The 26,861-nt window shown below is 50.2% G+C and overlaps 8 protein-coding genes across 8 annotated transcripts; 5 read left to right on the top strand and 3 right to left on the bottom strand.

Moving 5' to 3' along the window:
* Positions 1-183: 183 nt before the first annotated feature.
* Positions 184-945, bottom strand: EPUS_02376 (uncharacterized protein; the record flags this gene model as incomplete). The annotated part of the gene is made up of 2 exons (XM_007805282.1): positions 184-507; positions 589-945. 2 exons carry the CDS (start codon positions 943-945, stop codon positions 184-186), a joined length of 681 nt encoding a protein of 226 aa, XP_007803473.1.
* A 2,690-nt stretch (positions 946-3,635) lies between these two features.
* EPUS_02375 (uncharacterized protein) lies at positions 3,636-5,396 on the top strand (the record flags this gene model as incomplete). Its single annotated transcript, XM_007805281.1, has 5 exons — positions 3,636-4,084; positions 4,117-4,133; positions 4,186-4,760; positions 4,824-4,955; positions 5,073-5,396. The coding sequence occupies 5 exons, from the start codon at positions 3,636-3,638 to the stop codon at positions 5,394-5,396; spliced, it is 1,497 nt and encodes a 498-aa protein (XP_007803472.1).
* Positions 5,397-6,655: 1,259 nt separating this feature from the next.
* Positions 6,656-8,985, bottom strand: EPUS_02374 (tRNA-dihydrouridine synthase; the record flags this gene model as incomplete). Its single annotated transcript, XM_007805280.1, has 2 exons — positions 6,656-6,743; positions 6,806-8,985. The coding sequence occupies 2 exons, from the start codon at positions 8,983-8,985 to the stop codon at positions 6,656-6,658; spliced, it is 2,268 nt and encodes a 755-aa protein (XP_007803471.1).
* Positions 8,986-11,327: 2,342 nt separating this feature from the next.
* On the top strand, positions 11,328-13,582 carry EPUS_02373 (uncharacterized protein; the record flags this gene model as incomplete). Its single annotated transcript, XM_007805279.1, has 3 exons — positions 11,328-11,956; positions 12,052-13,213; positions 13,262-13,582. The coding sequence occupies 3 exons, from the start codon at positions 11,328-11,330 to the stop codon at positions 13,580-13,582; spliced, it is 2,112 nt and encodes a 703-aa protein (XP_007803470.1).
* Positions 13,583-16,041: 2,459 nt separating this feature from the next.
* On the bottom strand, positions 16,042-18,336 carry EPUS_02372 (uncharacterized protein; the record flags this gene model as incomplete). Its single annotated transcript, XM_007805278.1, has 1 exon — positions 16,042-18,336. One exon carries the CDS (start codon positions 18,334-18,336, stop codon positions 16,042-16,044), a length of 2,295 nt encoding a protein of 764 aa, XP_007803469.1.
* A 736-nt stretch (positions 18,337-19,072) lies between these two features.
* On the top strand, positions 19,073-20,972 carry EPUS_02371 (uncharacterized protein; the record flags this gene model as incomplete). The annotated part of the gene is made up of 2 exons (XM_007805277.1): positions 19,073-20,789; positions 20,845-20,972. The coding sequence occupies 2 exons, from the start codon at positions 19,073-19,075 to the stop codon at positions 20,970-20,972; spliced, it is 1,845 nt and encodes a 614-aa protein (XP_007803468.1).
* A 633-nt stretch (positions 20,973-21,605) lies between these two features.
* On the top strand, positions 21,606-23,314 carry EPUS_02370 (uncharacterized protein; the record flags this gene model as incomplete). Its single annotated transcript, XM_007805276.1, has 4 exons — positions 21,606-21,724; positions 21,771-21,858; positions 22,218-23,227; positions 23,275-23,314. 4 exons carry the CDS (start codon positions 21,606-21,608, stop codon positions 23,312-23,314), a joined length of 1,257 nt encoding a protein of 418 aa, XP_007803467.1.
* Positions 23,315-24,773: 1,459 nt separating this feature from the next.
* EPUS_02369 (uncharacterized protein) lies at positions 24,774-26,861 on the top strand (the record flags this gene model as incomplete). Its single annotated transcript, XM_007805275.1, has 4 exons — positions 24,774-24,866; positions 24,928-25,967; positions 26,033-26,148; positions 26,206-26,861. 4 exons carry the CDS (start codon positions 24,774-24,776, stop codon positions 26,859-26,861), a joined length of 1,905 nt encoding a protein of 634 aa, XP_007803466.1.

Below are 26,861 nucleotides of genomic sequence, written 5' to 3'. Positions count from 1 at the left end.
GCATTAGGTATTAAGTGCGGAATAAGGAGCCCGTTCCTTCCGCTAGCAGTTTCTCCCAGCAATCGTGCACATCTTGTATGACCACGGAGGCTTGGAGGGAAAGTAACAGCAGCACCAAATACTCTCGCTCCTCGATCCCTTGACTTGAAGCACTGTCATTTCACTCTGCATGTTGAACCTCACTCAATCTTTATTCTTCGGAAATTTGCGGAACAGATCCCCAATTTTATCCATCGGCGCGGCTAATAACCCAGCCAGCGTCTCAAAGGGTGGTCGGTTAGGTGCACTGGGATGACTGCGGCTAGGGACGAACATCTTGGTGCGTTCGAAGGATTTGGCAAGGCCGGCGCTGTCGTCCGCTGTAAGTGCTTTCTCGAGCTCTGGGAGATCGGAGCCTTCTTCCTCCTTTATGTGCTGGGACAAGTCGGCCATGAGCGCTTTGATGGTGGGTTCGAAACTAGGGTCGGTGGTTTCTAGGTTTTGGAAGGTTTTGAGGTGTTCTTTGAGCTTGATGGGGGTTAGTCAGGTGTAGATAGCGCAGTTTGGGGATCTTTCGAAGTGGAAACGAGAGGTTTATGTAAGACTCACAGTCTGATGCTGTGCACGGTCTTTCTCAGCTTGGTCCTTGCCCGTCACACCAAGGTTCTTCTCCATGGCAGGATACACGACGAGCTCTTCAGCAATTGAGTGTCGAGCAAGTTCCCAGCAGAATTGGTTCTGCCATCTGGTCTTGGTGTCATCGTCGGTAGCCCGCATCATCTTGTCATAGTAGTCTTCAAGCTCGCGGTGGTCAGTCTTGATGACATCGGATACTTTGTTGTAGGTTGAAGCTGTTCTGCTAAGGGAGGCGATTCTGATGAAGTCGAGGCGCGTTGAAGGAGGCGCTCTAAGGGTTCGCGTGAGAGCGACAGAGGAGGAGAGAATGCATGGGCGAATAGAGTTCATCTTGATCACCTGAAGACGTGGTTGTGAAGTGAGAGATTGATGATTGTTAGAGTGTGAGTGCCTTGGTGTTAGAAGGTTGAATGCCAGAGGGATTGTATCACTTCAATTTTTGAAAATACCCAGAGTATTCAAGTAGGAAACACAAGGCAGTTGTGTACTACGTAGCTGGCAACACGAGAATTGGTTACGCATTCCCAACACAGCAAATGTGACTGGTGGGAACTGCTCCGCACAAGGGTTGGTGCGGGGCTTGGTGCGGGTACTCAGCGCCGTAGACATCATCTCTATTGTACTGTTATGCACACCTACATTTCATTGCGTGGTATTGTTGGAGTTGTCAATTGAAGTTGCAGAATATTACGCGGTAATGACGTAAGGTCGACGTTTCGGCTTCCGCCAACCAATCAGAAGTTAGATCTCAAGCTAGTAGATCTCCCGCGTTTCCGGCTAAGGGCCGACGATCAAGTCTGTAGAAGTTTTCTGCTGCCTAAAGATTAACTTAGGTGTAAAGGCGACGGTAGACGAAAGGTCAAATCCTAAGTATAAGATGTACTACGTAAATACTAAGGTGCTAGTAGCTCCTCTTTCTACAAATTATCTCCAAGCCAAGCACAAGCCAAAAGTAGGACACGGGAGCACATCAGCGGATGATGTATTGGACCAGGATCTAGTTAAGAGTACAAATGACCTAAAAATCCGATTTCTATACGCAGAATGCAATAGAGCTGTTGATTGGGAAAGAATTTTGCAGTTGGCCTCCGCCTTTCGCAACCCCTTGTATGCGATACAACTGTGACGGATTGATAAAATCAAGTGAAATAGCAATCCAGATTGTTCAAGAGTTGTAAACTACCCAAACCAGTCATCCAGGCAAGTGAATTTTAATTGCGAGCATCATTCGCGGTAGGGTTGACTGGTCCGGAAGCAGAAGATCGGCATTGCGCAAAGCCAGATGAGTTTGGATCGAGTTGACTAGTACAGATGCATTATGATCATGGCGAAGACTGGATGTAATATGCTGGCATCACCCATTTTGCTCGAAGTCATTGAAGGTCGCCCTAGACACCAAAACGCTACCGTACATAATATCACAAAGGTTGTGGTCGCGACCACTGCCGTGGATGGGACGGGTGTACGCCTTCATCGTCTTTGGGCCGGGTAATAAGGATAGTCGCTTGTCGCGGCTGGGGAATATATGATCCCATCTCCGCATTACCCTGTCGTCTTTGCTTGGATCTTGCAGGTTCATATATATGGCTACTTGCGCGCGGCTCAACAGATTCTCGTCGTTGATAGGTGGAATGCCAACCCTTGAGTGGGACAGACACCAGGAACAACGGATCCATGATCGACAGCGTAATTTTTGCTGCCATGTTCTCTGTGCGAATAGTCTCTGGAGTATCGCATTCTGCTGGGCCGCTTTATATCGTTTTCTGAAGAGGTCTGCGATTCTGGGACCTGACCTTTCGCCTTGGTGGTCGTCCTCGGCTCGACGCATCCGGACCTGAGCTTGGGGTATACTGGGGTCTTTTGCGATAGGGTTCGTCACGATCGACAGGCACTGTTCTTCCGGCTCTCTTTCTACCTGATCCACGTTTTCTTTCGTGGTGGGAGACAACTACTGATTCTGCATTACCCATGTTGAAAAGGTACAGCATTGGAAATAAGCAAAAGTTGGTGAGGTAGCTTTTGGTTGGTTCGCATTGGAACAGGACAATATGAACTGTGAAAAACACTTAGCAGCAGGGACATTGACGTAGTTTATATGAGAGAGCGCATATCAGCATAACCTCGGCGGCCCACGAAGGCACAATTTACAGAGTAAAGTTCTGCCTTGAGAGGCTTCTGTGGCTTGTGGCTTGTGGCTTTGCACATGACTTTCAAGAACATGAGGGGTTTCCTATTGGAACTTGAGTTTATGGGCCTCAACATGTTGCTATCTCGGGCCTTCTTTCAGCATGACGACGTCTTTGAGTGTGGAAGTGATCAGAGGAGGTCTTCAATCAATTCCTGAACACTATGCTGCGTGCTTTCTGTAAAATGGTTGGGAGAAAATTAATAGTATTTTAAGAGCCTCATGTATGCCAAGGCGCTACGGTTGACTCGGCCTGCATGGCGGGCCTGGAAATTCCTCCCCATTGCACTGCAACGCACAGTTCGAAAGTGACCACTTAACGTAGTATGCATCTGCCATTCTGAATGACCCCTTTACTTATTACGTCGTTCAATGACCTACCGCTCACCGAGTTGTATTGTAATACTGGCGAAGGTGTATTGTGGAATTGAAAATGAGGGTGGACGTGGACAGATTCCATGACCTGCACAGCTCGATATAGTTGTGATGGATCGAGTCTCAACGATTCGCGGTTGGGCAGCTTTGAATTGAGCATACCGAGCAGAGCTTTGAAAAGGACGCCTCCATCTCTGCGTTGTCAGCGGCTTCTCGATGTCGACCATTGTCATCCTGTAGTGCTGCGTACTTTTGGGCGCCTAACCAGCGCACATCACTGTCCGCTCACTAAACCAACCCTGAACAAGCGGCAAATACACTTTTGTGGCTGATTTGACCACCTCATCTGCCCTTCCATTGGCTTCGGTTGAGGATGACTACCAAGACATTCTTGTCGAGATAACAACTCAGTAGCCTAGCCTAAGGAGACATATGGGTTCTTCCAGAGCTCTGATGCAGCATGGAGTTGGATGATCTGATCTACGAAGAAGGCTGTGCCAGTCTAAGGTTCAAATCAGTACCGGTTCAGGCTTTCGAGATACGGGTTTTCGAGGTTCGCTGTGACACTGATATTGATATTGAAACCCACAAGACTAATATCGCACAGTCTGGCAGAGCAGACTGGCAAGAATCTGTGATTTCTCACGAACAAGGAATCCTTCGGATTCGGCCATGGCTTGATGCTCAAGTGGACTTCAAAAGTGCAAGGCATATCAACCATGACCCATCTCGTATTATTGGCGGGCTTCGTCTGCTTGTCCAGAAGTGGACCAGAGAGGATGGTGCTCTAGACGCGGACGTGCCGATTATGCCGTTCTTGAAATCCGATTTGACCAGATTATGGAACAGCTCTGTCTACCGCGTTCCTTCCCACTGGACTTCGCCCGCTGTCAGCAAATACCAGCAGATGTAAGGCATATCTCAACACTATACGGGAATAGACTTGAGGACAGGCTCGGTTGGCTTCCAGAGCACCACCTTTGTAGCGCACACTAACAATCCTTCCTCAGCCATCACTTGTCAGAGTCCCCGACTGCAGACTTGCATGACCCTGGTCTTGTCCCACGATCCAAGAAAAAAGAACACAAGTGGCTTCTTTGGGTATACGCAGGACGAAGGTGACAAGGTTCTGGCGACATTGAAGAAGAGCGCTCATCTTGCGTTGCATCCGCTGCTGATCCCAGCGCTAATTCACAGCGCCTGGTTCAAGATCATGTTCGATCAATATGCACAAACACATCGCGAGTTGAGGTTGGTGCAGCAAAACACTGACTTCATGGTAATGTTGCTTAACGATGGTCGATCGCAAATGAGTAATTTCGACAGAGAGATCCGGAACACCAATGATTCCATCCGCAGGGCCATGATCGAGCAGCATGCCCAGCTATCGACAGCTTTATCCGACTTTGTTGGCAAGCTTGGATCCGCTCTTGCAGAGGGGTTAGAGCTTGTCAGAAAGCTCTATCCTGCAGCATATAAAGATTATGGTCTCGAAGCTTACATCAAACATTGGATCTCGAGGACAGAGCGCCAGCTCGAGCATCGAGAACAGCTTTTGAAACGCATTGATGTACAGATTCAAGTGGTGCGTTGAATTATGAAAATCATGGCAGAAGTCAAAATAAAGAGCCGTGCTAACTAACCAAAGCTGTATACCTTCATGCAGCAAGCTGACAGTCGAACCAACATCCATATTGCTGAAGATACCCGCAAGGATAGCTCCGCCATGAAAAGTCTTGCTCTTATAACAACCATCTTTCTGCCCACGACGGCACTAGCGGTATGTACCATCCCCATTATTCATAACCACTTTTGTGGCAGTAGCGTATCAATTGTTTGACATGCAGTGCCGGAGTAAGTCGTCCACAAAGCTGTTCTCAGCGCTGATCTACAAAAGACCATCTTCAGTGTTAGCTCGTTCTTCTCGGATGCGGCAGACGGATCCGGACGTCTCGTTGTATCCTCTCAATTTTGGATTTTTTGGGCCGTAGCCGCCCCTATCACCTTCTTCACCGTCGTGCTGTGGTTTATCTGGATCAACCGAAAAGAGGTCAAAAAGTTCAGAGATACTTATAAGCATCGATTTTCTGATGAAGATGTCGAGCGGACACATGATAGCTCATCGGACTCGGATCGGAGTACGAGCAGAAATCCAGCTCAAGCCAGTCGTTCTCGAAGAGATTACGGAGGGGGTACTGATGAACGGGCTCATGCATCCTAAGGAGCTTGTTATGCTCGTGCAGCATTTGATATTGATATTGTTTGTCTACTTCGTGCTTTCGGTCTTTTGTTATCAGTATAGTCATACCTCCTTTATTTTCTGATGAGCTTCATGGTACCACCAGGCACACGAACAAACGCCATGAGTCGAAGTAACCATGTTTGACGGTTCTTGATCTATGCTCACCGAGCACTCTTCATTGGTGCATTCATGAGGAGCAGGTGGGACATAATATGACGAATGTCAAGGTTCTCTGGACGTTTCGGACGCAGCGTTTGGTCGTGCCAGTGATAGCAAATGTCATCCATTTACCAGTGACGGACACAGTCTTGCTGTTTCACCACCTAGCGTGTTGGAAGGATAGCTATGCCATTTCATGAAATGCTCCAACCCTTCTCAGCAACATATCTGTAACTCCCAGCAATTCATCGGGACGAACGACCCGCTTCGCATACGACACAGAATAGCATCGAAAGGACCACGAGCTCATTGCCCCCGCGTCCGCGGACGCTTAACCTCAGCCTCCAATACAACTTCAGGCCGCAATATTAGCGGCTGCGAATGTAGTCAGGCATATCCTTAGCGTTCATCGACTTCCACCAATCTTCACTACGCAGTCATTCTCGAATCTTGCCCCCAAAGTTATCAAGCAAAGCGCAATTGAAGACTACCGTGGCCGTAGACTCGAGTTCAGAAAAAAAACAATTCCGTTTGTGCTGGAGCCTGGAACGCTTTCTCTACTGCTGCAGCACGGTGATTCGCAGCCCGGATGTCTTTGAACAGGAGCCGTAGATGAAGATGAGGCGCAGGCGCGGGCGCGGTTTTTGTACAAACTTTCCAAAACAAGACAGCTTCTGATATAGGCTTGGGTCTGAGAGCTCAGGCATGGAGAACTTGTTCCAGACGAACTTGGAGCGAGGACCTTTATAGCTGACCATTCGCATCTGGGAAACTGCGCTGTGATGATTCGGTCTGCGCTACTTGGTTGCTGCTACAAATCAAACGCTCTACTTGAATATTTTATGGGCCCTTGATGCTTCCTTCGCTCAGAGGAATCTTGTTTTGGTACTTGGTTCATGAACTTTGCCCAATAAAGGTGGGTATAAACGCCGATACAATTCCCAAAATCCTTTCATCGCATCTTTTTAAAGCTCTCGATCCAGCGTATCCTCATCTGTCATGTCTCTTGTTCAGCGAAGCAGAATCCAAGCCTAGCGCTGTGCAAAGAGTATTGAGTCGAGCACTTTCTTTTGCATCTCCTACCCTTCAGCTTGTATCTCGTAAGCATTGCTCCTATGCTTAGGCTCGAATCGGAAGTCCTTGTGCGCCGGACCGAGGAACATCTCACTAGAACAGTCATATAAGCAACACATAGACATTGCATCAAAAGCAACCAAGGAAGGACATACCTGATCTTAATCCAGTCCCGGTAGTCCTCACTTGCCATCAGTGTCTCCAGTTCATCCCTCCCCCTATACGCAGGCGCACGATCCTGAATACTCGGCTCCATCCAGCCGCTACCGGCAGCTGTTGGCACCCTCTCCAACAATCCAATCGGCACGTAGCGACAAGCAAAGCTCAACCACTCGAGCAAAAACCTCCTCGTCGTCCCCACGCCCCACTCGTCACTTCCCCAGGCTTCGAGCCCATAGCGGCAAAACCGCTCAATATACCCCAGCCGCTCCGAAGACGATTTATCGAGGCTTTGCCCTGCGGCAATCTCTTCGAAGATCCATGGTTTCTGGAGAGCGCCGCGTGCGACCATGACAGTGTCGACGCCTGCTTCGGTGATGTGCGTATCGTAGGAGGTATGGGTGTAGCAGTCGCCGTTTCCGAGGAAGAAGACTTTGCTATCGGCTCCGGGCGGGAGGGTTCGGGGGTCCTGGGCGTGGATCGTGTCGCTTAGAGCGTCAGTTATATTGTTGAGCCGTTTGATGAGCGCGGCGGTGTCGGCGATGTATTCCCAATCTGCGGAGCGGGTGTAGCGTTGCTGTCTGCTGCGTCCGTGGAGGGTGATGGCCGCAACACCGCTCGTTGCACCGCCCAGACTTGCAATACTCGCCTCATCTCCCCCTCCTAGAATTAGGCGTTCGACCAGTTTCTGTGCGGTGGGTTTGCCGTCCTTGGTGCCCATGCGAATCTTGCAGGTTATAGGCGTGGTGCCTGAGACGACGTTCATGCCGTGCAGGATTTTCTCCAGTTTCGCAGGTGAATCCATGAGCGCAGAGCCGGCGCCTTCACGGTAGACCAGGTCGATTGGACAGCCGACGTTGAGGTCGATGCTGCGGAGGGAGTTCGGTGGGAGGAGGGCGGTGAGCACTTCGGTGGCTTTGGTGGCTACCCAGGGTTTGTTTGCGGCAATCTGGGCAGAGAAACGGGAGTCAGTCGATGGAATGTAGGCTGGGTGATTGTGGACGATGTTGTCTTTTTTGGTGAGGGTTGGTGGTTGTAGCTCGGATTCGTGGGCTTTGATAAGGGCCCATTCGGGCTTGTGGCCTTGTATGAGGGGGAGAGACATGGCCATTTCAGAGTAGGTGAATACTGCTCCTAGAGAGCTGCAAAGGCGACGGAATGGTAGATTGCCTTGGGTAGTCAAGGGAGCAAGGACTGGAGTGGATGGGTCGAAGTACAGACGGCGTTTTTCGGAGGGCAGGAATGGAGGTTCTTTATAGATGCAGCGATTGTCTTCCTTCGCCAACATGTCATTGTTCTGGGTATCAGCGGGTTCTGGAGACGAGGAATTGCCTCTTCTTCGGCCTTGATCAGTCTTAGTTTGGACACTGTCAAGCCACTTCAGATAGATCTCTGTTTTGGGAGTGTGAAATTTGCGCTTGGTAAGAGAGATGCGGACTTCAGGAGATATCGAATTGACCACGCCTATTCCAGTCTCTTCAATAGAGCTGGGCCGATCCTGAGACTTTTGTGCCTCGTCTTCCACCAGAATGAGCTCCTTCCTCCCGTCGGCGTGCTCGATTTGTTTGGAATGCGAACCAACAAAGCGACACTTCCAGCCAGCACGGCAGTAGCCTAGCACCTGCCAAACAGGGCATGTTCCATCAAAGGTGGTTAGATCCTCCCTCTTATGCTCCTTTAGATACTTCCTTAAGTTATGTTCGAAGCGACATCGCTCCCCATATGTGCATTCTGACGGTGAGAATTCCGGCGCGTGCGTCCGACTTGAGCAGAGGGCCACTTCATCTCGAGATTTGCCAAACTTTCGACCAGTGTTCTGGCCTTGATTCTTCCCTCTTTTCCTTGAATTGTTGCTGGCCGGAGCACGATCTTTGTGATGGAATGCTTCCGCTGCATCATCGTCGGCAGCATCCTGTTGAGGCTTCGGTGCAATACCTTGGTCTTTACCAAAACGAATGAGGTATTCCTCCCTGATGGGAGCAGTGCCCTTTCGTCTTTTGCCATCCTGGCCCTCCCAGTCTCTGGGCCCTGGTTCATCTAGCTTTCTCTTCTCGGCAACCGGTCCTTTGTTATTGCCTACTAGCGGCTCGACCTCGAAACCGTTCAGCAGTCCGGCATTTCCATTTCCATTGACTGCCGGCTCATGTGATACTGCCGGCTCATATGATTCTGCCATGGTGTGAATGGACTTCTAGGCATGAATCGGAGTGCAGATGTTTCCTTGTGAAAGCGTCACCCAACCATGCATGCGGTCAGAAACCAATCAGGGTTCGGGACTGACTTTGAATTCTGCATGGTTGCAAAAGTCTGGCTTTTTTGGGTGTGTGCCGAGGTTGACATATGACAGCGGCAGATCTTGGCGTAACTGTGCTGCGTCGCCATGCTACTACTAGTAGTAGTAGTACTATACTACGTAGTAGGGTGCCACCGCAGTGGCACAGAGGTACGTAGTAGAATACGAGGCCTCTGTGACTTGAGCTACTTGACTGGGTAGTCAGCTATTGTACGGAGTAGGGTCGTAGAATTATCCTGACCGAGCGACTGAAGATGTGATTGCCCTGGCCATGTTGATCCACATCTGATAGACGTCACGCCCCTGAAGATCAATATCTTGCCAAACACCAAAAGTCTTATCCTGACTGCTACGATCGATCACGGCATCTTCCTGACCCTGAACAGAGATACCGGGCTTGGGCCGAAGAAAGAGCAGGTTGTTCTAAAGCGATAGGCATATTCCGAGCCACTCGGATACAACCCAGCAATTTGGTGACCAGATCAACTACGCGTACCATTAATCCAGGTGGGATATGCCATTAGGGGTATGGGAGTACGGCTACTTTGACAGAGTTTCGTTGTGCTTCCAGCTCTGTTACCAGCATCGGGATTCGTGGACGCAGGCCCCTTAATACCAAGATCACTGGAAGTCAGGACGGTAACGAAGCTAGCTCCATTAATTGTGGATTACTCCTAACGACGTGGGACCTGCTAGAACACAGAGTGTGGCGTGGAGGTTGGGAGCTTGGGAGCTTGACAGCTCCCGAATACCTGGGTCATTCGTTTCCTCGGACCCACTCCGAGGAATCCGAGACGATTCCAAACGCTCATCACATCTTCCACGTGGTCTGTATCTTCTCCTTGCGTAGTTCACAATCATAGACCATAACAAGTGTCGTTCGCCTGCGCTCTCTGCCCTATTGCAGTTGCAACCGGGCAGTGACTCACTCGATGGGTGTGACAATCGAAGGCGCTCTACCCCTTGTCGATGCGAGCGCCTCTTCTTCAGCACGCAGCAAACAAAAGCGAAAGCCACAACCAGTCAAAACAGTGGGACTACTAACGTAGTAGTACATCCTGCCGCCATGGCGTCCAGGGTCCAGCAACTCCCCATGATGCCGGGCGGATGGAAGACTTGGCACTCAACTGCCTCTATTTACAGTAGTACTGGCCAACTACTACGTAGTACAGACAGCTACAGCAGCTAGCTTGCCTTTATATCGGTTTAGATTTCGTAATCTACGTAGTATCCGTTCTCACCTGGTTGTTGGGAGCAGAGACGGGTGTTAAGCTCGTCTTCAAACCCGATGTAAGCTGGCTCATTGGGTATGGTTAACAGTCACGGCGGCAAGTTGTCTTCTCAATCCGTCCTTCTGAAAGGGCGGCAGCCTGCCGAGTCTACCCGTTGAGCTCACGTGGTCAAGATGCCAATAATAATACTCAGCCCACATAATTCCGGCAATAATACCGCGACTGCCATGACGGAAGTCATGATTAACTCCCGCGGAATTGTACGTAGTAGTCTCAGGCCAAACCTTCATTCTCCTAATCAGCTAATAGAATAAACTTACTATGCAGTGGCCTGCAATGGCCTGCAATGGCCTGCAATGGCTTGCAATGGCCTGCAATGGCCTTCAATGGCCTTCAATGGCGTGCACACGGCTTGACCCTCCTGCTTTTGGAGGACCTAAACAACTGCCCGTTGTTGCTACTCGTCAGGCTTCAAAGCGGCGGTCAACCAACCAGCGAGTCACAATGACAGATCCTTCCCCTTCAGGGTTCTCCCGGCTTAAATGTGCCTAAGCTGGTTTAAGGGGGGTGGCATCTCAGCTAGAACAGCGTTAGCATCGGCTCTTCAACTGTTCTACTCTCCCCAAGTCACTCACTAATTTTTAGCATGCTTCTGGAGTCCAGACTTTATCGTCATCTCCCACGCTAATTCACTTTAACTTCCCTTCGTTCTTCTCCTCCGCCAAGTCGCCATGTAGACGACCGACCCTATCACCCTGTTCTATCCCATATAATCCCCTCTACCAAGCCTGCGGTCCAAAGTACAGTTACCGGTCATTCTTTCATCACTCTTTGTCATCCATCTTGTTCTATCTTGTGTTCATAATCTGCCACGTCACACACTTCTTGAAGGTGTATCATAGAGCAAAGAAAACAGCCCTATACCTGTATCTGCTTACAAGCCAGAAGACAGCATCGACAGCATCCTCCTCCTGCTCCTGTGTCTAGGTATTAATGCTCGACTACTCAGAGAGTCCTCCATCACTACATCACTCGCCGGCAACGAGTGACAACGTTCTTCCTACCTCAAGGGAATCTACTCCTCTTACTCCTGTTGGATTTGCCGCATCGATCAATCGGAGGTCAGAGAAAGATCGAGGCAAGGACGGCCATCTACCGTGGTTCAGGAGACCAATAGACGTGGGCACCGCGACAACAAGCCCATTCCCCGACTCCCCTCTTCTCGAGCCCGACTTCGACGATCACTCTTTTCCTCTGTTCGGAGCGTCGCCTCCTGCAGGCACCATGGCGGGTGCTGCTAACCCAATCGACATTGCCACCCGCCAGGCCTCTACATCACCACGCGGGCCACAATCCTCAAATCTGACTTCTGCGTTGCAGGGAAAGTTAGTTGGTGAAGCGAGGCATGTGCCAGGAATGAGTGGCAGTGAGCGAGTGGATATTTCAGACACCGGAAAGTCAGCAAACGTGGTGGATGGCGTCTCAGCAGGAGATAACGGCGCAAAACCAATCTCAATGAGAGGACTACCGGAAGATAAGATACGCCGAGGGAGTATGGCTCAAAGCATGACCGCAGGCATGAGTTGGGGTGGCATATCTGTGGGAAGCTGGATTCGAGACGAGTAAGTTAAACACCTAACAGGACAGTTGAGGTTGAGAGGGCCTGTCATGTCTCCCGTCTTCTATGTGCTGTGTACGCTGATGCTGGCTATTTTAGTATTATGATGTCGGGCACCTCTCCGTTCACATTCGGCAATTCGCCATCCTTTCACTCCTCTTCGTACCTTCCTAAACTTGAAGCCAACTTCATGCGCGATTTCTCCTGTTGCGGCATGACACTGCCTTCATTGCACGACTTATTGCAGCACTATGAGGAAGCTCATGCTCAGAAAACTTCGCAACAGAACAAGCCCAATACAGCCGATCAACCACAGATGCCGGATACTCGAGCCGCTATGGCCACCAACGTAGCTGCTGCTGTACAACAACAAGCTCAACAGCAAATCAATTACAAGCCGATCGCTCCAGCTCATCCCTCGGCTCGGTCCAACCAGCCACAGCAAGACTTGCGGAAAGCTTCCACCTGTTCGAGCAACTTGCAGGCATTTCCTGATATGGACACAGTAGAAGACATGGAAATGGATGATATGGATGGTGTGGAAGAGGATACACCGCCGCCGAACTTATATACCCAATCACACTCGAACAACCAATCACCGCAAGCACAATTCAGCCAGCCTCCTCAGCCCAGGTTACCTCAACTGAACATGAACCTATTGCAAGGCCATCAAGGCTTGAGGAACTCAACTCCGACTACCCCGGTTACGCAAGGCCGACAAGGCCATCCGTTTCAGAACAACCCAACTGTTTCCTCAGTCAACACACCAACATTGATGTCCAATCCAATGCAACAGCAATTTCAGGATCTCTCTGGCCAATATCGAGGCACTCCAGATTCATCAGCACCAGGGACACCGGCTGAGCTAGATGAAAGTATTATGAGCGGTATGGGGGACATGTCCATGCAAAACAACCCGCTTCTTATGGGAAATCAAACCCAGAACTTTGGCCTGGGAGGGTTTGGTGGGAACAGCGATATGATTGATTTGTGCATCGATGAACCCGCCAAGCGACTGTTCAGTCCCACTGGAGGGTATGGCAGTCAAAACCAGCAGTACGCCCATATGAGACTTGGCAGCGGACAATATGGTCCGAACAGTGATATTGCACGACGAATTAGAGAGCAACAGATGCTGGCCGGTGTACCAGATACCACCGCCGGTATGATGCCAAATGACGAGCCCAAGCCTTTCAGATGTCCTGTGATAGGGTGTGAGAAGGCATACAAGAATCAGAACGGGCTTAAATATCACAAATCTGTATGTACTCCTCGGATCCAGCCTTTCGTTTCTCTAACATATCTACAGCATGGTCACAATAACCAGCGACTTCACGATAACGCAGATGGCACATACTCGATTGTCAATCCAGAGACCTCGATTCCATACGAGGGTACACTAGGCATGGAGAAGGAGAAGCCGTACAAATGCGAGACATGCGGCAAGCGATACAAAAACCTGAACGGTCTCAAATATCACAAAACGCACTCACTGCCATGCAATCCAGAACTGCAAATCAATGGCGGCCCGGGCACATCTACTGGCATGATGCCAAACCAAAGCCCGAGTCAAACTCAAAACATGGGCGTCCCTGGAGCTGGTCTTTCTGGAGAAGCTGGCATAGCCTGAAGATGCAGTTCCTATGCAAAATTCGGTTTTTTACCATCTCTACGATTCTCTCGGCACATCTATCCCGAAGATGTTTTCACTCCCACCAATTTAATACGTTTTCGGTACGGAGGCTCGAGTCCTTCATGTATTGAAACGGGCGCTGTTATCGATGCCATTTTCCAGGTATTTCGTATAGACTGTCAACGGGTCATCTGTTGTCTGCTTATTCATCTGCTTACATAGAAGAGCTCTTCCGGCGTTCAAAAGTCTATCATTGACTTTGTTGTTTGCGAGAAAGCGTCTCCTATTCAGCTGTACGGGTTGAGTGTGGGTGTGATGGTCTGGCCCGGCTTCGGAAGTCTGGCTTGACTTCCTATTAGAAGAGCTAGATTTGTTCGGCGGTGCTTTCGGTTTTCACCACTTCACTATTGATACCCCATCTCGCATTGCTTTGCTGGCGCTTCTTGTGCCATGGAAAGAAAGAGGTGGAAGGACTCGTTAGATCTACACATGCTGCTGTGTGTACTAATTAGTAGTCGCTGAATCATCCACAGATTATACGGGGATGGCTATTGGAACATACAACACTTGGAGATTCTTTCTGCTTTGCTTGCTGTTGGCTTGCTTTGTTTCACCATTCTCTTTTGGTCTAATGCGTAAGGTACCCTTGATTTCTATGATCCAGGTTGTCTATTCCTTCCTCTTTTCAATCCACTACTCTACCTAGTTTTCCAGACTGCAAATTGCTCTTAACGCCAGTGTTTCCTAGTCATGTCTCCCTTACGTTAATCCGGTCCTGCTCTTATGTATCTTCCCTATCTCTATAATAATCAGCTCCATTTTCATCCCCTGTCTTTGCTGTCCTCCAACATGCTATTCCTTCTCTAACAGCGTCCTCGCCTCTTTCTTTCTAACCCCCTGTTTAGATCATCGAAGTCGGCTTGGAAGCACCAAGTTACCCATCTACTCTTTGCTTCCGCTCTCAAGTGGAAAACCAGTGGCCCTCCAGAGGTAGAGGGCAAGCGGGAAGCAGGGAAGTGTTGAAATCCAATAGAGGAAAATCAAGGGCGAAACGGTCAAGCTTCTGATTTTGTTTTCCAAACCGGAGTGCGCTGTATAGACGCGAGGCCCTGCCGCATCGTGTGCTTAGGCTCCCACTCCCACCTCCTCGACCCTCCCCATTTGTCATTTCTCATTGTCCTGCTTTTGCCTGGGTGACCTGGTCTGCACGAAAGCTCGCTGAAGCAAAGATCAAAACCAGTTGTGGGGAGAATCGATGACACATATTAACCATCGTGTCATCATGTCCCGGTCCCACGGCTTTTCCCACCTCTCGTCCCTCATTCATCCCATCTGGTTCGATCCCGTTTTGATGCATACCAGACCACAGAGCCCCACGTGGCACTGCGCAAGGATCAGACCAGATCAAGTACATTTAAATGCAGATCCATATTAAGGAAAGCCAGCTCGGCTAAAAGAACCCAACACCAGCAAAGAGCACCATTACCTACAAGTCCCAAGTCAATGAATCCATTCCAACCTCCTGTACATGTACACGCACACGCACACTCACACGCACAAGCCAGAAAGTAACACCATCAACCCAGCCTACCTACCATTCTATAAGTCTACCCATCCCAACCACCCCCCACTCACCCTTTTCCTGACCACATCACTCTCTACACCGCTCCAAACACCAACAGAAGAAAAAAACTCTAAACCTTCGGAACTGGGACCAAGGTTCCCCCCTCCCGGTCTTACATGGTGGCTGTGTGTACGTAAAATCACCCCACCACGACCATCGAACCGAATGACTTTTTCTTGCGAAAAAAAAGGTTTGTTTCATTTCCCACTAACTAGTTTGTCTTGGAGATTTCCCTGCTTTCTTCTTTTATCTAAAAACACTGCACTTGGTTTATCATGTGACTAGCTGGAAATGGAAAGGAAGGGAAAGGGGAAAAAGGGAGATGTGACCAGCGTGAGAATATTTGGGGGGAACCCTACCCGACGTGGTGGGATGGAGGAAGGATGGGTACTGAGTACTAAGGGATCGGCTACGGGTACGTCTATTTGCAGTGTGGTGGTTTATTGCAGCGCTTTCGATCTTGGTGAAGTCTGGACTGGAGCTGGGAGGAGGGAAAGGAAGCCAACTCCGGAGGTCGGGTTGCCTGATTCAAGGGCAAGTTGGTTGTACGGGGGACTGTGAATATAAAGCGGTATGGATACTGAATATTGATCGTCTGTGTGGATGAGTGATGGTGCATGAATCGCTATCTATAGATCTGCTAAGCTAAGTAAGTTAGACGGGAAAATAGGCGCTTCCAATCCAGCCAGAAGATAGATATACTCCGGTTAAAATGCAGATATCTGGCGATCGTTCCCCATCATATAGCCCCGACCACGCGAATTCGAGGACGCCATGCCATAATAATGGCCTCCCTTCCAGTGATGCATGCACGCATGGATTTCCTTCCTCCTCAAGAGATCTCCATGCCATCCTCATCCCCTTCCTCCCCATCATCAATATCACTCATCCTCCTCCCCCTCGCTCGAGCCCTTGACCTCCCATTTCCAACTCCATCCCTGCCCAACCCTCCAACTGCGAAACTACCACCATCAGCACACCAACCCACATTCCCAACCACGGCCTCCAACTCCTCTCCATTCACAACCCGACCCTCCATATCCACCACCTCACAAAGCTCCATCAAACTGCCACGACTCAACCCCCTGAACCCCTCCGTCCTAACCACCCTCCCCCAGTTGGACAGACAAAACCGCGCCGCACGGTGCTTCAACCACTCCTCATTCGTCCGGCCTGCCCTCTCCCACACAATAGCCGCGTGCTCAACATCCAACTCCCTGCTCAAGCGATGCACACACAGCAGTCGTAGTTTCGGCATATCATACAGGTTCGCCATGACGAGCATACCCGCCACATCAGTCAGATCCTGACAGTAGACACTGTGTGGCGCGATGGAGTCGGTGTAGAGGTAGTAGAGAAAAGCTCGAACGACGGAATATGGTTCTGGGATGTGCAGTTTCTGGTTGTGGAATTCGGCCATCTTGGCGGCGTAGAGACGTTTGAAATGCGGCCAGCGGGCCTGGAGGATCATTTTATGGACGTGGATGGGTGGCGAGGTGGATGTGTTCGATGAGAGATAGAGTGGGGCGGAGGCGGTGGATCCGATGGAGAAGCGTGTCTCGGCGGGTTCGGTGGGAGAGTTGAGCGTACTGCTACCGGAGCAGATATCACTATCGTCCGCGTTGGCGGTAATGGTAAAGTCGGTCATGCTGCCGGAGTCGGGCGGTATGTCGAACATGGAGGCCAGGTCGGTGCCGAGACCTTGTGAGATGGAGGTTTCGCGCTCGGAGGCCAGGATGCGTCGTTGTTCCGAGTTTGATTGGTAGACTAGATCGTTGCCGAGAAGTCCGTACTTGCGCAGATCTACAGCAAGAACTTCGCTGAGTTGGGCTTCTTGGCCACTACTGGTACTGGTGTCGATTTGAGAGCCCAGGAGCCAGGCTTTTGTGCCATCTTCATTGATGGTGCAATAATGCCATCTGTATCCCGGTTGAAAGAGCTCGGGGCCTTCAACGAGCTTTTGCCAGCGCAAGGAGTCGAGTTCGAGCGAGGAAAGATTGCATTCCGTCGATCTAATAGTTGCTGCGGGTGTGACAAAGTCGAGAAGGGTACCAGAAGAGTAGACATGGAAATGGGTGCCAGATGATTGAGGCGGAACATGGGGACCAGACAAGAATTTGAGAGATGAAATTGCTCCCGGGGCATTCGGTCTGTCCTTCCTGGATGATCGCACATGAACGCTACCAGAGTTGGCTGTATATGCATTGGTGATTGGATTGAAGTTCGAAGTCGTTCCATTGGAAGGCATCGATCCAGATATGGATCGTCCTAAGCCATTTGGGTCCGAAAATCCGTCCATTGATGGCATGCCGAGAGATGGACTTCCTTTCAAGTCCAGCCACCATATTTCAGTTGACCGCTCCATTTCAGGTCCCAGTCCCCCAAAAATCCATAATCTGCCTCCCCAGATCCAGGCTGAGTGATCGAAGCGACCAGCAAAGCTCCATGTTCGAGACCAAGTCCAGGTTTTAAGATCTAGATAGCAGATGTCGTCCAGAATGTAGTTGGTTTCACCTGTCAACCCACCAATGATGAACAACTTATCCTCGTACACCACCGAAGCGTGTCTCGCTCGGCCCCGCGGGTGCGGTCCTTGAACGTCTGGCTGTGTCCAATACATGGTTTTGAGATCCAGTATCACCACATCCGAGAGGTATTCTCGATGTTCATTCTCGCCGCCATAAACCAGCAACTTGTGTCCTTGGTACAATGATGCTGAGTGGCCCATTCGTACACCTGGAATATCACCATAGTTGTCCACCAGCGACCAGTTCAACGTGTACAAGTCCAGTTTCAGGACATGATTATAGACCTCGTCCGTGAATTGATCAAAGCCACCAAAGGCATAGATCTGATTGTTACCACAGTAGGTAACAGAAGCATTGACAAGACAAGCGGGCTTAGATCCTGTTGCCTTGGACATCTTCGGACGATGACCTTCAGAGCTGTGGCGCCGACTCTTAGCAGGGCTGGCAGGCATGAGGTAGGCGTTTGCTTGTGCAGATGTAGATGATGCAGTTCGAGAAGGGCCGGTAAAGCCGGTCCAGGTGGGTGCAGACGTCTGTGAAGCCGGTAGCAGCGGAGCACTACCAGATGTACTGCCAACGGGAGTCGCGGGCTGAGCCATGGCAGCTGCTGGAAATGGTCAGAGACTGGAAGAGTGAATGCCTTCCAGCATAACAGCCGCAAGACTCGTGTCAGTCAAGCACGTTGTCGAATCCGAAAGACGTTAAAAGGGCTATGGCAATTTCCTTGGTGACATTAGATACATCTTAGATACATCGTAAAGCCATCGGTCTCCTGGGCAAGGCTCCATCGGAGAAGTTAATGGAGGCGGTGCCAAGATTTGCGGCTCGATGACCTAGCTTTTTGAGGTTAGGGTGTCTGGTTGCTGTGCAGCATATGCTTGGCATAGTGTCAACAATCGACCATTCAAAACGCGAATCCAATTATTGTTTCTCTCTACAAAACAACATCTTCTACCTCACACCCCTTACCCTTACCTTCACAGTTACTCCCTACTCTCCATCTCTGTCTAAGCTCAGTTATACAATCCATTAGATCATTTCTGCTTCGGCTTAAATTGATCGACCCACCGATTGCAAGCTTTCTTAGCAGAGACTTCGATTATTCAATCATCTCTGGATCACCAGCGACACAGTACTAACAACGACAAACTATTCTCAGGATTCATTAGATTGACTATCTTGGGATATCACTGATTACGCCGGAATCCCAGCACAGACTTTTCGACAAGATCTGGTTGCTTAATCGATACCATACTAACCCGGAGGTCTTCATTGATCTCTACAGCAGGAACCCGATCGAAACATTGATTTGTCCATTCGATCACTACATTCACTATGGCTGCTCCATCAGTTTCCACGCCGATCAAGAGCCATCATGGTCTCTTCTCATCCAAGACGGCAGGTGGCCGCATGCCCCTCACACCATCACCTAGAACACGAACCACCAGTGTTGCTACCAACCTCTCCACAAACTCGTCTCCATTCACACCTCCTCGCCCAGCTCAATCCATACACCACAGAGAACCTTCAACGCAGTTCTCGAGGTCGGTGTCTCGGTCTGTATCGAAATTTGCATACCAGCAGTCGCCCAAATCCAACATTGCCAAAGGCAAACAATCACCAAGACATCTTGACCTTGGCATCTCGGAATGGACCTTGACTGGCACTGGACCAATTACACAAACGCCATCTAGAGAGCGAGCAAGGAAGGAATCTGTGGTGCGCTCGAGAGCAGGAAAGACAACGGTGCGCATTCCGCACAATGCTGCTGACCGCTTTATACCAAATCGTATGGCGAGTGAAGGTCTTGTCAACGCTGGATCTGCAAAACAGGACGAGAACTCCAGACCAAAGACCAGCAACGGTGAGGGATCGACGGTCCTGGCCAACGCTGCCAGTGCCTTTGACATTGGTGGCCGAGGCGCAGACGGTGATCTGACGGCAACCCTGGAGAACCTGGGACTGGACGATGACAATACCACAACCTCATACCAACGTCCCAATCCCGACTCAGTCGCTTATGAATCTTCCCTGGCATCAGCATGTGGTGTATCTATGAATACCCGCATTCTTGCTTTCAAGCCTCCACCACCAGAGTCATCCAAGCCAATTGACCTTCGATCTCAATACAATCGCCCTCTCAAGCCTGCAAATGCACAATCGGCACAGTTCAGACGTCGCATTCAGACTGCCCCCGAACGCGTGCTCGATGCTCCGGGACTAGTCGACGACTACTATCTCAATCTGCTTGATTGGAGCTCCGGGAATCAGGTCGCGATTGGTCTCGAACGCAACGTGTACGTCTGGTCAGCAGAGTCGGGAACTGTCAGCTCGCTCCTAGAAACGTCTCCAGATACCTACGTCAGCAGTGTCAAGTGGAGCGGAGATGGTGCTTATGTCGGCGTTGGACTTGGTTCGGGAGAGGTACAAATCTGGGATGTGGAAGAAGGCACCAAGCTACGAAGCATGTTCGGCCATGATGCTCGCGTGGGCGTTATGGGATGGTCCAAGCATACCTTGTCAACTGGAGCTCGAAGCGGCCTCGTTTTCAACCATGATGTGCGTGTTGCTCAACACAAAGTGGCAGAACTCGTCTCACATACTTCAGAGGTCTGTGGGCTGGAATGGCGCTCAGACGGAGCACAGCTAGCAACCGGAGGCAATGACAACCTTGTCTCGATCTGGGACGCACGATCCCTCAATGCCCCGAAATTCAAAAAGACCAATCATCGGGCGGCGGTCAAGGCTCTCAGCTGGTGCCCTTGGCAGCTCAATCTCCTGTCAACCGGAGGCGGATCCTATGACAAGCACATTCACTTCTGGAATACCACCACGGGGGCTCGAGTCAACAGCATCGACACTGGCTCGCAAGTAACAAGCCTCAAATTCAGCAATCACTATCGTGAGCTTGTGAGCTCCAGCGGCTTCCCAGACAATTCCCTGAGCATTTGGAGTTATCCTACACTTGTCCGCAACGTTGAGATCCCTGCACACGAAACTCGTGTCCTTCACAGCTGTCTAAGCCCAGACGGCCAGATGCTGGCTACCGCTGGTAAGTCAACATTCCTTCTACCTCGACTTGATCAAAGGCTAACTAAAAGTCATAGCGGCGGACGAGAGTCTCAAATTCTGGAAGGTGTTCGAACGCAAAGCGGGCACAAGTGCCTCAGCATCTCGAGAAGGAGGAGTCGGAAGCAAGACCAGTCAAATGGCCAAGCAGATGACTATTCGATAATGTGCTACGTGAGCACAGTTTTGATTTGGTGTGAGCATGGCGATGGGCGTTGGCTTCAAGCCCACATCAAGGGCGTTTATTGTTTATTGACATCGGGATGAACTCCATGATGTGTTGCTTGTTTGTGTTTGGGTATGAGGCGTACAATCATCCTCACTGGCATGTCTGGAGTAACACCAATACATCCTACATGAATACTATAACTTTGTCCCCATGTGAGGTGATGGTCAAATTGAGGCTCCTTGCTTGGGCCATCGGGCTGTAAGACTAGGCGGCACCGGGCACGCTAAGCACACCAGGTATACCCATTCTTGCCTACATCGTGAAACTTGCCCTCTTCACACTACCTAATAATCCTACAAAACTTGCCCTTACATCAGTGCCTTTGCGGAGACGGCAACATCAGGTGGAGTACGCAGATACGGTGGAGAATTCTGACTGCTCGACAACTTTGCACATGCTGGTTTAGGACTCGTGTGCGCACAGTCAGTCGTCTTCACTTCTCCTCCGTCGCCTGCCCACCCGCCCGCTATCACAACCTGTAACATCTACCACTCCCAAGAATCAGATCACAACAAACCGCTCCAAACCCCTTTCCCAATTGCTGCGCCTTTGCAGCAACTTCATATCGAAATGTCCCAGCAGCAAGTGGTGAGCTATCCGTCATTCACATTCGAGAGCGCAGGCCGCCTGGCTTCGTCACACATTCACCTGCTTGTCACTTGGTCATTCAAGTCCCTGTTCGGTTCGATGTAGGCGGAAGAGTGGCTGACTTTGGCTGTAGGGCCAAGTCTACAGCAAAATCATTGACGAAGTCTGCGATGCTTCACAAATCGATTTCGAAGAAGGGGGTGTAGACTCGGAGACACTCAAGCTGTTGAAGCATGTAAGAAGCCTCCCATTCTCGCCTTTGTCATGTGAAGAAATACTGCTTAAATATCAAATATTCTGGCTCATCGCTGGGGTGGTTGAGATGTTTTCTTGCCTCGATGCAATTTCAAATCCTGTCGGTGAAGATGGCGTTTATGACCTTCAGCCAAATTTTGGTGGGGCGGGCAGTGACTGTTCTTGGGGGGATGAGCGCCGCTCATATGAGTCATTTTTATACCTTCTCCAGGAAAATTATTGGCGCCTGGATTTGGGGCTGGACTGCGCCCCACCGTTGCCGACGAGCTATTTCGTCATCACGTTATCATTCTTGGTTTTGAGTCAGTGGGAGTCGTACTAATATTGCACTATTAACAGCGCTGGCAAAAAAAGTTATCCGCCCTTGAAGTCGGTCACTTCCCATGGGAGCCTCAGCCACAGAATTCTAGTACCAATGTCGGCTCTTCAGCAGCAGCATCAACCCCCCAGTCGACCCCAAACGTCTCGTCCAACACAACTAAAGTTCAACAACTCGCTTCCGAGAATGCACGTCCTTCTCCTATGCCGCCGTCCAATCAAGGGCCTCGGGTTAAGGCAGAACCAGGACAGTATCAGTCAACAAGCTCTCCTCTGATGGGCTATCCCATGTCTCAGATGCCGCAACTCCCCCCAGCACCAGTGAACACTGTCGCGCAAGAACGAGCAGCGCAAGCATTGCAGCAGCGATATGGTCCTCAAGCAGCGGTACAGATCAATCAGCTTCAGCAATCTATTAGTCAACGACAGCAACCGGGTCTGCCCAACTCCCAAGGCCAAGATGGTGACGATCGCAAGCAAGCTCTCCCAAATTTTTCCACGCCAACACCTCAGTCTCGTACCCCACTACAATCAGCGCAGCATGACGGTAGCAACGACTCGCTCGCTAAGTGGAAAGCCGAGGTTGCACGCCGACGTACCCTGATGGAGGCACCGGCTCGAGGTGAACGTCTGTTCCATGAGCACATGCTACAAAGACAACAGCAGATTGAAGGCGGCGGTTTGATGATTCCTCTAAATGAGCGTCACATGCCATCAGCCGGCACCAAGCGTCGGGTGGAGGCTCTTTTGGGGACATACGAAGAGCAGTATCCACAGAGAGCAGCTCCGCAGCTATCAACCTCACTTCCTAAAGCTCAAGGTGATGCCGCAGGCGACCATGATGACGACGAGAAAGAGCTTGATGAAGACGCCATCAATTCTGACCTAGATGATCCTGAAGATGCTGGGGGTGATCCTGAAGACGAAACTGTTGAGCAAGTCATGCTGTGCACATACGACAAGGTGCAGCGAGTCAAGAACAAGTGGAAGTGTACCTTGAAGGATGGTATCTTGAGAGTATCGAATAAGGAGTAGGTCGAACACGAGAGTATGTCTATGGGTGACTAACAAGTATTAGATATGTCTTTCACAAGGGTCAGGGCGAATTTGAGTGGTAGATTCACCATGGATCCGCCAAGACCAACCGTCATGGCTGTACAGCCGGCGTTCATTAGTAAGTACCTCAAGTGCGCAAGTGTCTGACCTGATTTTCTTTACAAGTCATACGACTCTGCTCCATGGGGCACTCTGAATAATGGCGGGGTGAATGCAGGATATGCTGGTGGCCCAGACACATTTGCGTAGGCTGTGTAATCCAGCATGGGAGATCTTCTGACCCGAAGCATGGCGCAGGTGTTCTGATGGCCTATTCAGGTTCTCGGAGGGAGCGAGCGTATTTGTTGTGTGTTCGACAAGCAGCGATTGCGGACTGGTGTACTTGCAGAGAGAAAGAACCCTTAGGGATACAGAACAAGAAGAAGCAAATTCATGATTGCATAATCTGTAAGCGTCCACATGAACTACTTAAGTCTCCACCAGCCAGGCTGTGGCAGCTAAAGATTGCCTTGGCCCTTCGCTCAATATTTTCCTTGGTTGGCTCCATACAGGTAGATCGATGTTCAGGTCACAGTGCGTGTTTTGACCCAGGTCGGTTCTTAGAGGCTTCCTTCCGGGATGCTTCTGTCTTTCCTATTGATTAGTGGAGGTTGATAAGCCAGGTAGGAAGCCTGATGACACGTACCAAGTAATGTAAGATACTTCACTACTTCTAGACACGTGCGGAATGTCCCTGTTATTTTGTCATCTATTTCCTATGTCCACACCTGCTTGGCACCCCAAAGTTGTTCTGCTTCATTGACCTTTTCCACCGTTCATCTATACTTAGTTGTAAGAGTTGCGTCCTGTACAAATCTCACTCCAATCATGAGGACTAGAGATACGCTCCAGAATGCTAAAAAACTCTTGCAAACCGTACCAGAAACAGAAACAGCGTCCATCATCAAACGGGAAGAATGCACCGTCTGCAATCCCCCCCAAACCATGGTATCAATCCTGGCATGCATATCGTGTGCTCAAAAGTTCTTTGTCCAGAACTCATAGCAAGCTGTTTCAAAGCACAAATCAGGTAAGGCCTGGATACGTATATCCTACCAACAGCAGCAAGTTGGCGGCATGTCCAATCACCGCCAGACGGTGAGGCAAGCTGGTGGCATGGCATCACCAGGGTGAATGCTTGCGCGCCTGGTTCAGTGAAGGTAGGCAGGCAGGCTTAAGGTAAGTCACGCAGATGCTTGTGAAGCAAGCAAAGCCTGCAGGAATGGTGTTTCTACCTTTTCTTAATTACCATTTTCTATTTGTGTTTATTATGGAGTTGATCCTGAGGCTGATGTCTAGCTAATTGCTTGTGTTGCAATATATCTCGCTGCTAGCGATTATAAATATACCCATGCTTTTCCATTTGTTGAATTTGGTAGACATTTGCAGCATCTGTCTTCGTTCTATAAATTCAATTTGGTTTCCCATTCTTGAATCTATCAGGAAATCTAGCATCTTCACCACCAGAAGAGAACCATCAATATGTCTCCACTGCCCCCACCAAAGACTGGAGGACGTCCGGGAACGCTATTCCCATGGGCTGGAAACATTTCCCACTGGCTTGATCCTGGGACTGTGAGTCAAGCCTTACGGGGATGCTGTGCAAGCTGAAAGCAGGAGCACTAACTCATAATAGGAAATTCCGAATCTGGAAGACGAGAAGATCAAATCGTCAAAATGGGTAGAAGATTTTGCAGAGCGTCTGAAACGCCTGCGAGATGACGACGCAAGAACCTTTGCAGACGACGGAGCTGTGCAATACAGCGAGCGAGCTCTAAACGTCCAGGTGAAGGATCTCCATGTCTGCGGCTTGGCTATGAGAAGATACAAGTACAAGAGTATCGACTGTTTTGCAGAAAACCCCTACAAGTGCTCTGCCCAGGCACAACGTTATGACAGTTTGACAAGCAAAGGCACTGACAAGACTCCCCGCAAGGAGCTAGTCCAGTGGATGATGGCAAAGATTTTACTGAAGCACAACAGAAAGCTCGGCGGTCGTGTGAAGAACTTGATGAAGACGGCATATGTCAAGGCCTCGAAACAGCTCCGGGAGTCCAGGTCGAGCTGGCCTGCCATGGAGAAGGAGCTTCAGGAGGATGCTGAGAACAAAGATCTTCAGAAATGGTGGGCTCTGACCAAAGCCAAGAACATTAACCAGTTCAAGGATCATTACAGCCAGTGTGACAGGGACAGTGCCGCCGCTGCCGACTCAACCATTCTTGAGATGGTTGCTGACCAGGATCTTGTTCTCGTGCTCGACAAGAATAACGAGCTCATCGCGTTCTGCGCATCCAAGGCAGTACAGAAACTCTTCTCCGAAAAGGTGCTGGAATATATTTATACATGTTTCGACATCTACACCTACCACCAAGCCATTCCAACACCTGATCCAACACGCCATCCTTTGCAGGCGGAGTTTCTTCGTGAGAATCCCAAGTACGATTGCAGGGCGGCCGAGGACAGAGATCTGGCGAAGTGCGGTGTCGAGCACTATGGTTGCCGTGAAATGATTGGTGACCCTCATGGAAAGCACATATATCCGACCAAAGGTAATTCCATAAGATATTGGCGCTCCGACATGATTACCACACAAATATATCCAAAGCTCCAACGCGGACCTTGGCGGGTGCTGACGGAAGTGGCGTCCTTCTTCTTCAAACCACTCATGCCAGCTTTGTACCATGATTACGTCGATGTCTGTCAAGGCGTAGACAAGGATGCTCGCATGGATACTATGGCAGAAGGGAGCCATTCACGCTACGCGCATTGCTGGTCAACTTGAGCACTGAGGACCACACCGATTCCAAAGATTGCCGATATGGAATTGCTGCTTTGACGCCATTTGGCAATTTTGAAGGTACCTTGCAACTGAATGTACGTGATCCAATCTAGTCCAAGCTGATCGATAGTGTAGGAGCTGACCTTGTCCTCCGCCAACTCGGCCTTCAAATTTCTTATCCAGCAGGCTCCGTCGTTCTGATCCGTGGCCATGAGCTCGCTCACTCTACTACTCAATGGACCAAAGAATCGAGGTTTGTTGGTGTTCAGACGTCTCACGAAGCTACCAGAGAACATGCGTATCGCAAGTTGGGTCGACCATACCCACCATTAGCCCTTGCCCCTAATTTCTATCCCAAAACCGCGAAGATTGGGAAAGTGGACGTGGTGGAGAAGGCGAGTATGCCTTCGGTGTCTCACAACCCAAGTCCAGGCAGCGCCAACGTGTTTGCCGGGAGCACTATCTCCTCAAAGCCTGGTTGTCCAGATTCCGAGGACAACGAAGACGGGGAGGTTCAGCAGGACGCCGTAAAGACTTTGTTGGATGATAACGGCGATGACGATGGAACCCGCAGCCACTACAGCTCAGATACTGACATCAGCTGTCGAGACTGTAAGGCACAAGAAGATTACCCGGATATGGAGGTCTTCGATATGGATGATCGGGACTACATGACCTTCGCCTATGAAGAGGACCCCACAGGGCCCCGGTACTACAAGCTGGCGTCGCACAAGCGAAAGCGCTCAGAGAGCAGCAGCGAGGACGAAGAAGACACGAGCAGCGACGAGTAA

This window comes from Endocarpon pusillum (genome assembly GCF_000464535.1).
Source record: "Endocarpon pusillum Z07020 unplaced genomic scaffold scaffold4192, whole genome shotgun sequence".
Classification (NCBI taxonomy): Eukaryota; Fungi; Ascomycota; class Eurotiomycetes; order Verrucariales; family Verrucariaceae; genus Endocarpon; species Endocarpon pusillum.
Note: the sequence above shows the minus strand (reverse complement) of the source record. Positions and strands in the feature narration are given on the sequence as shown.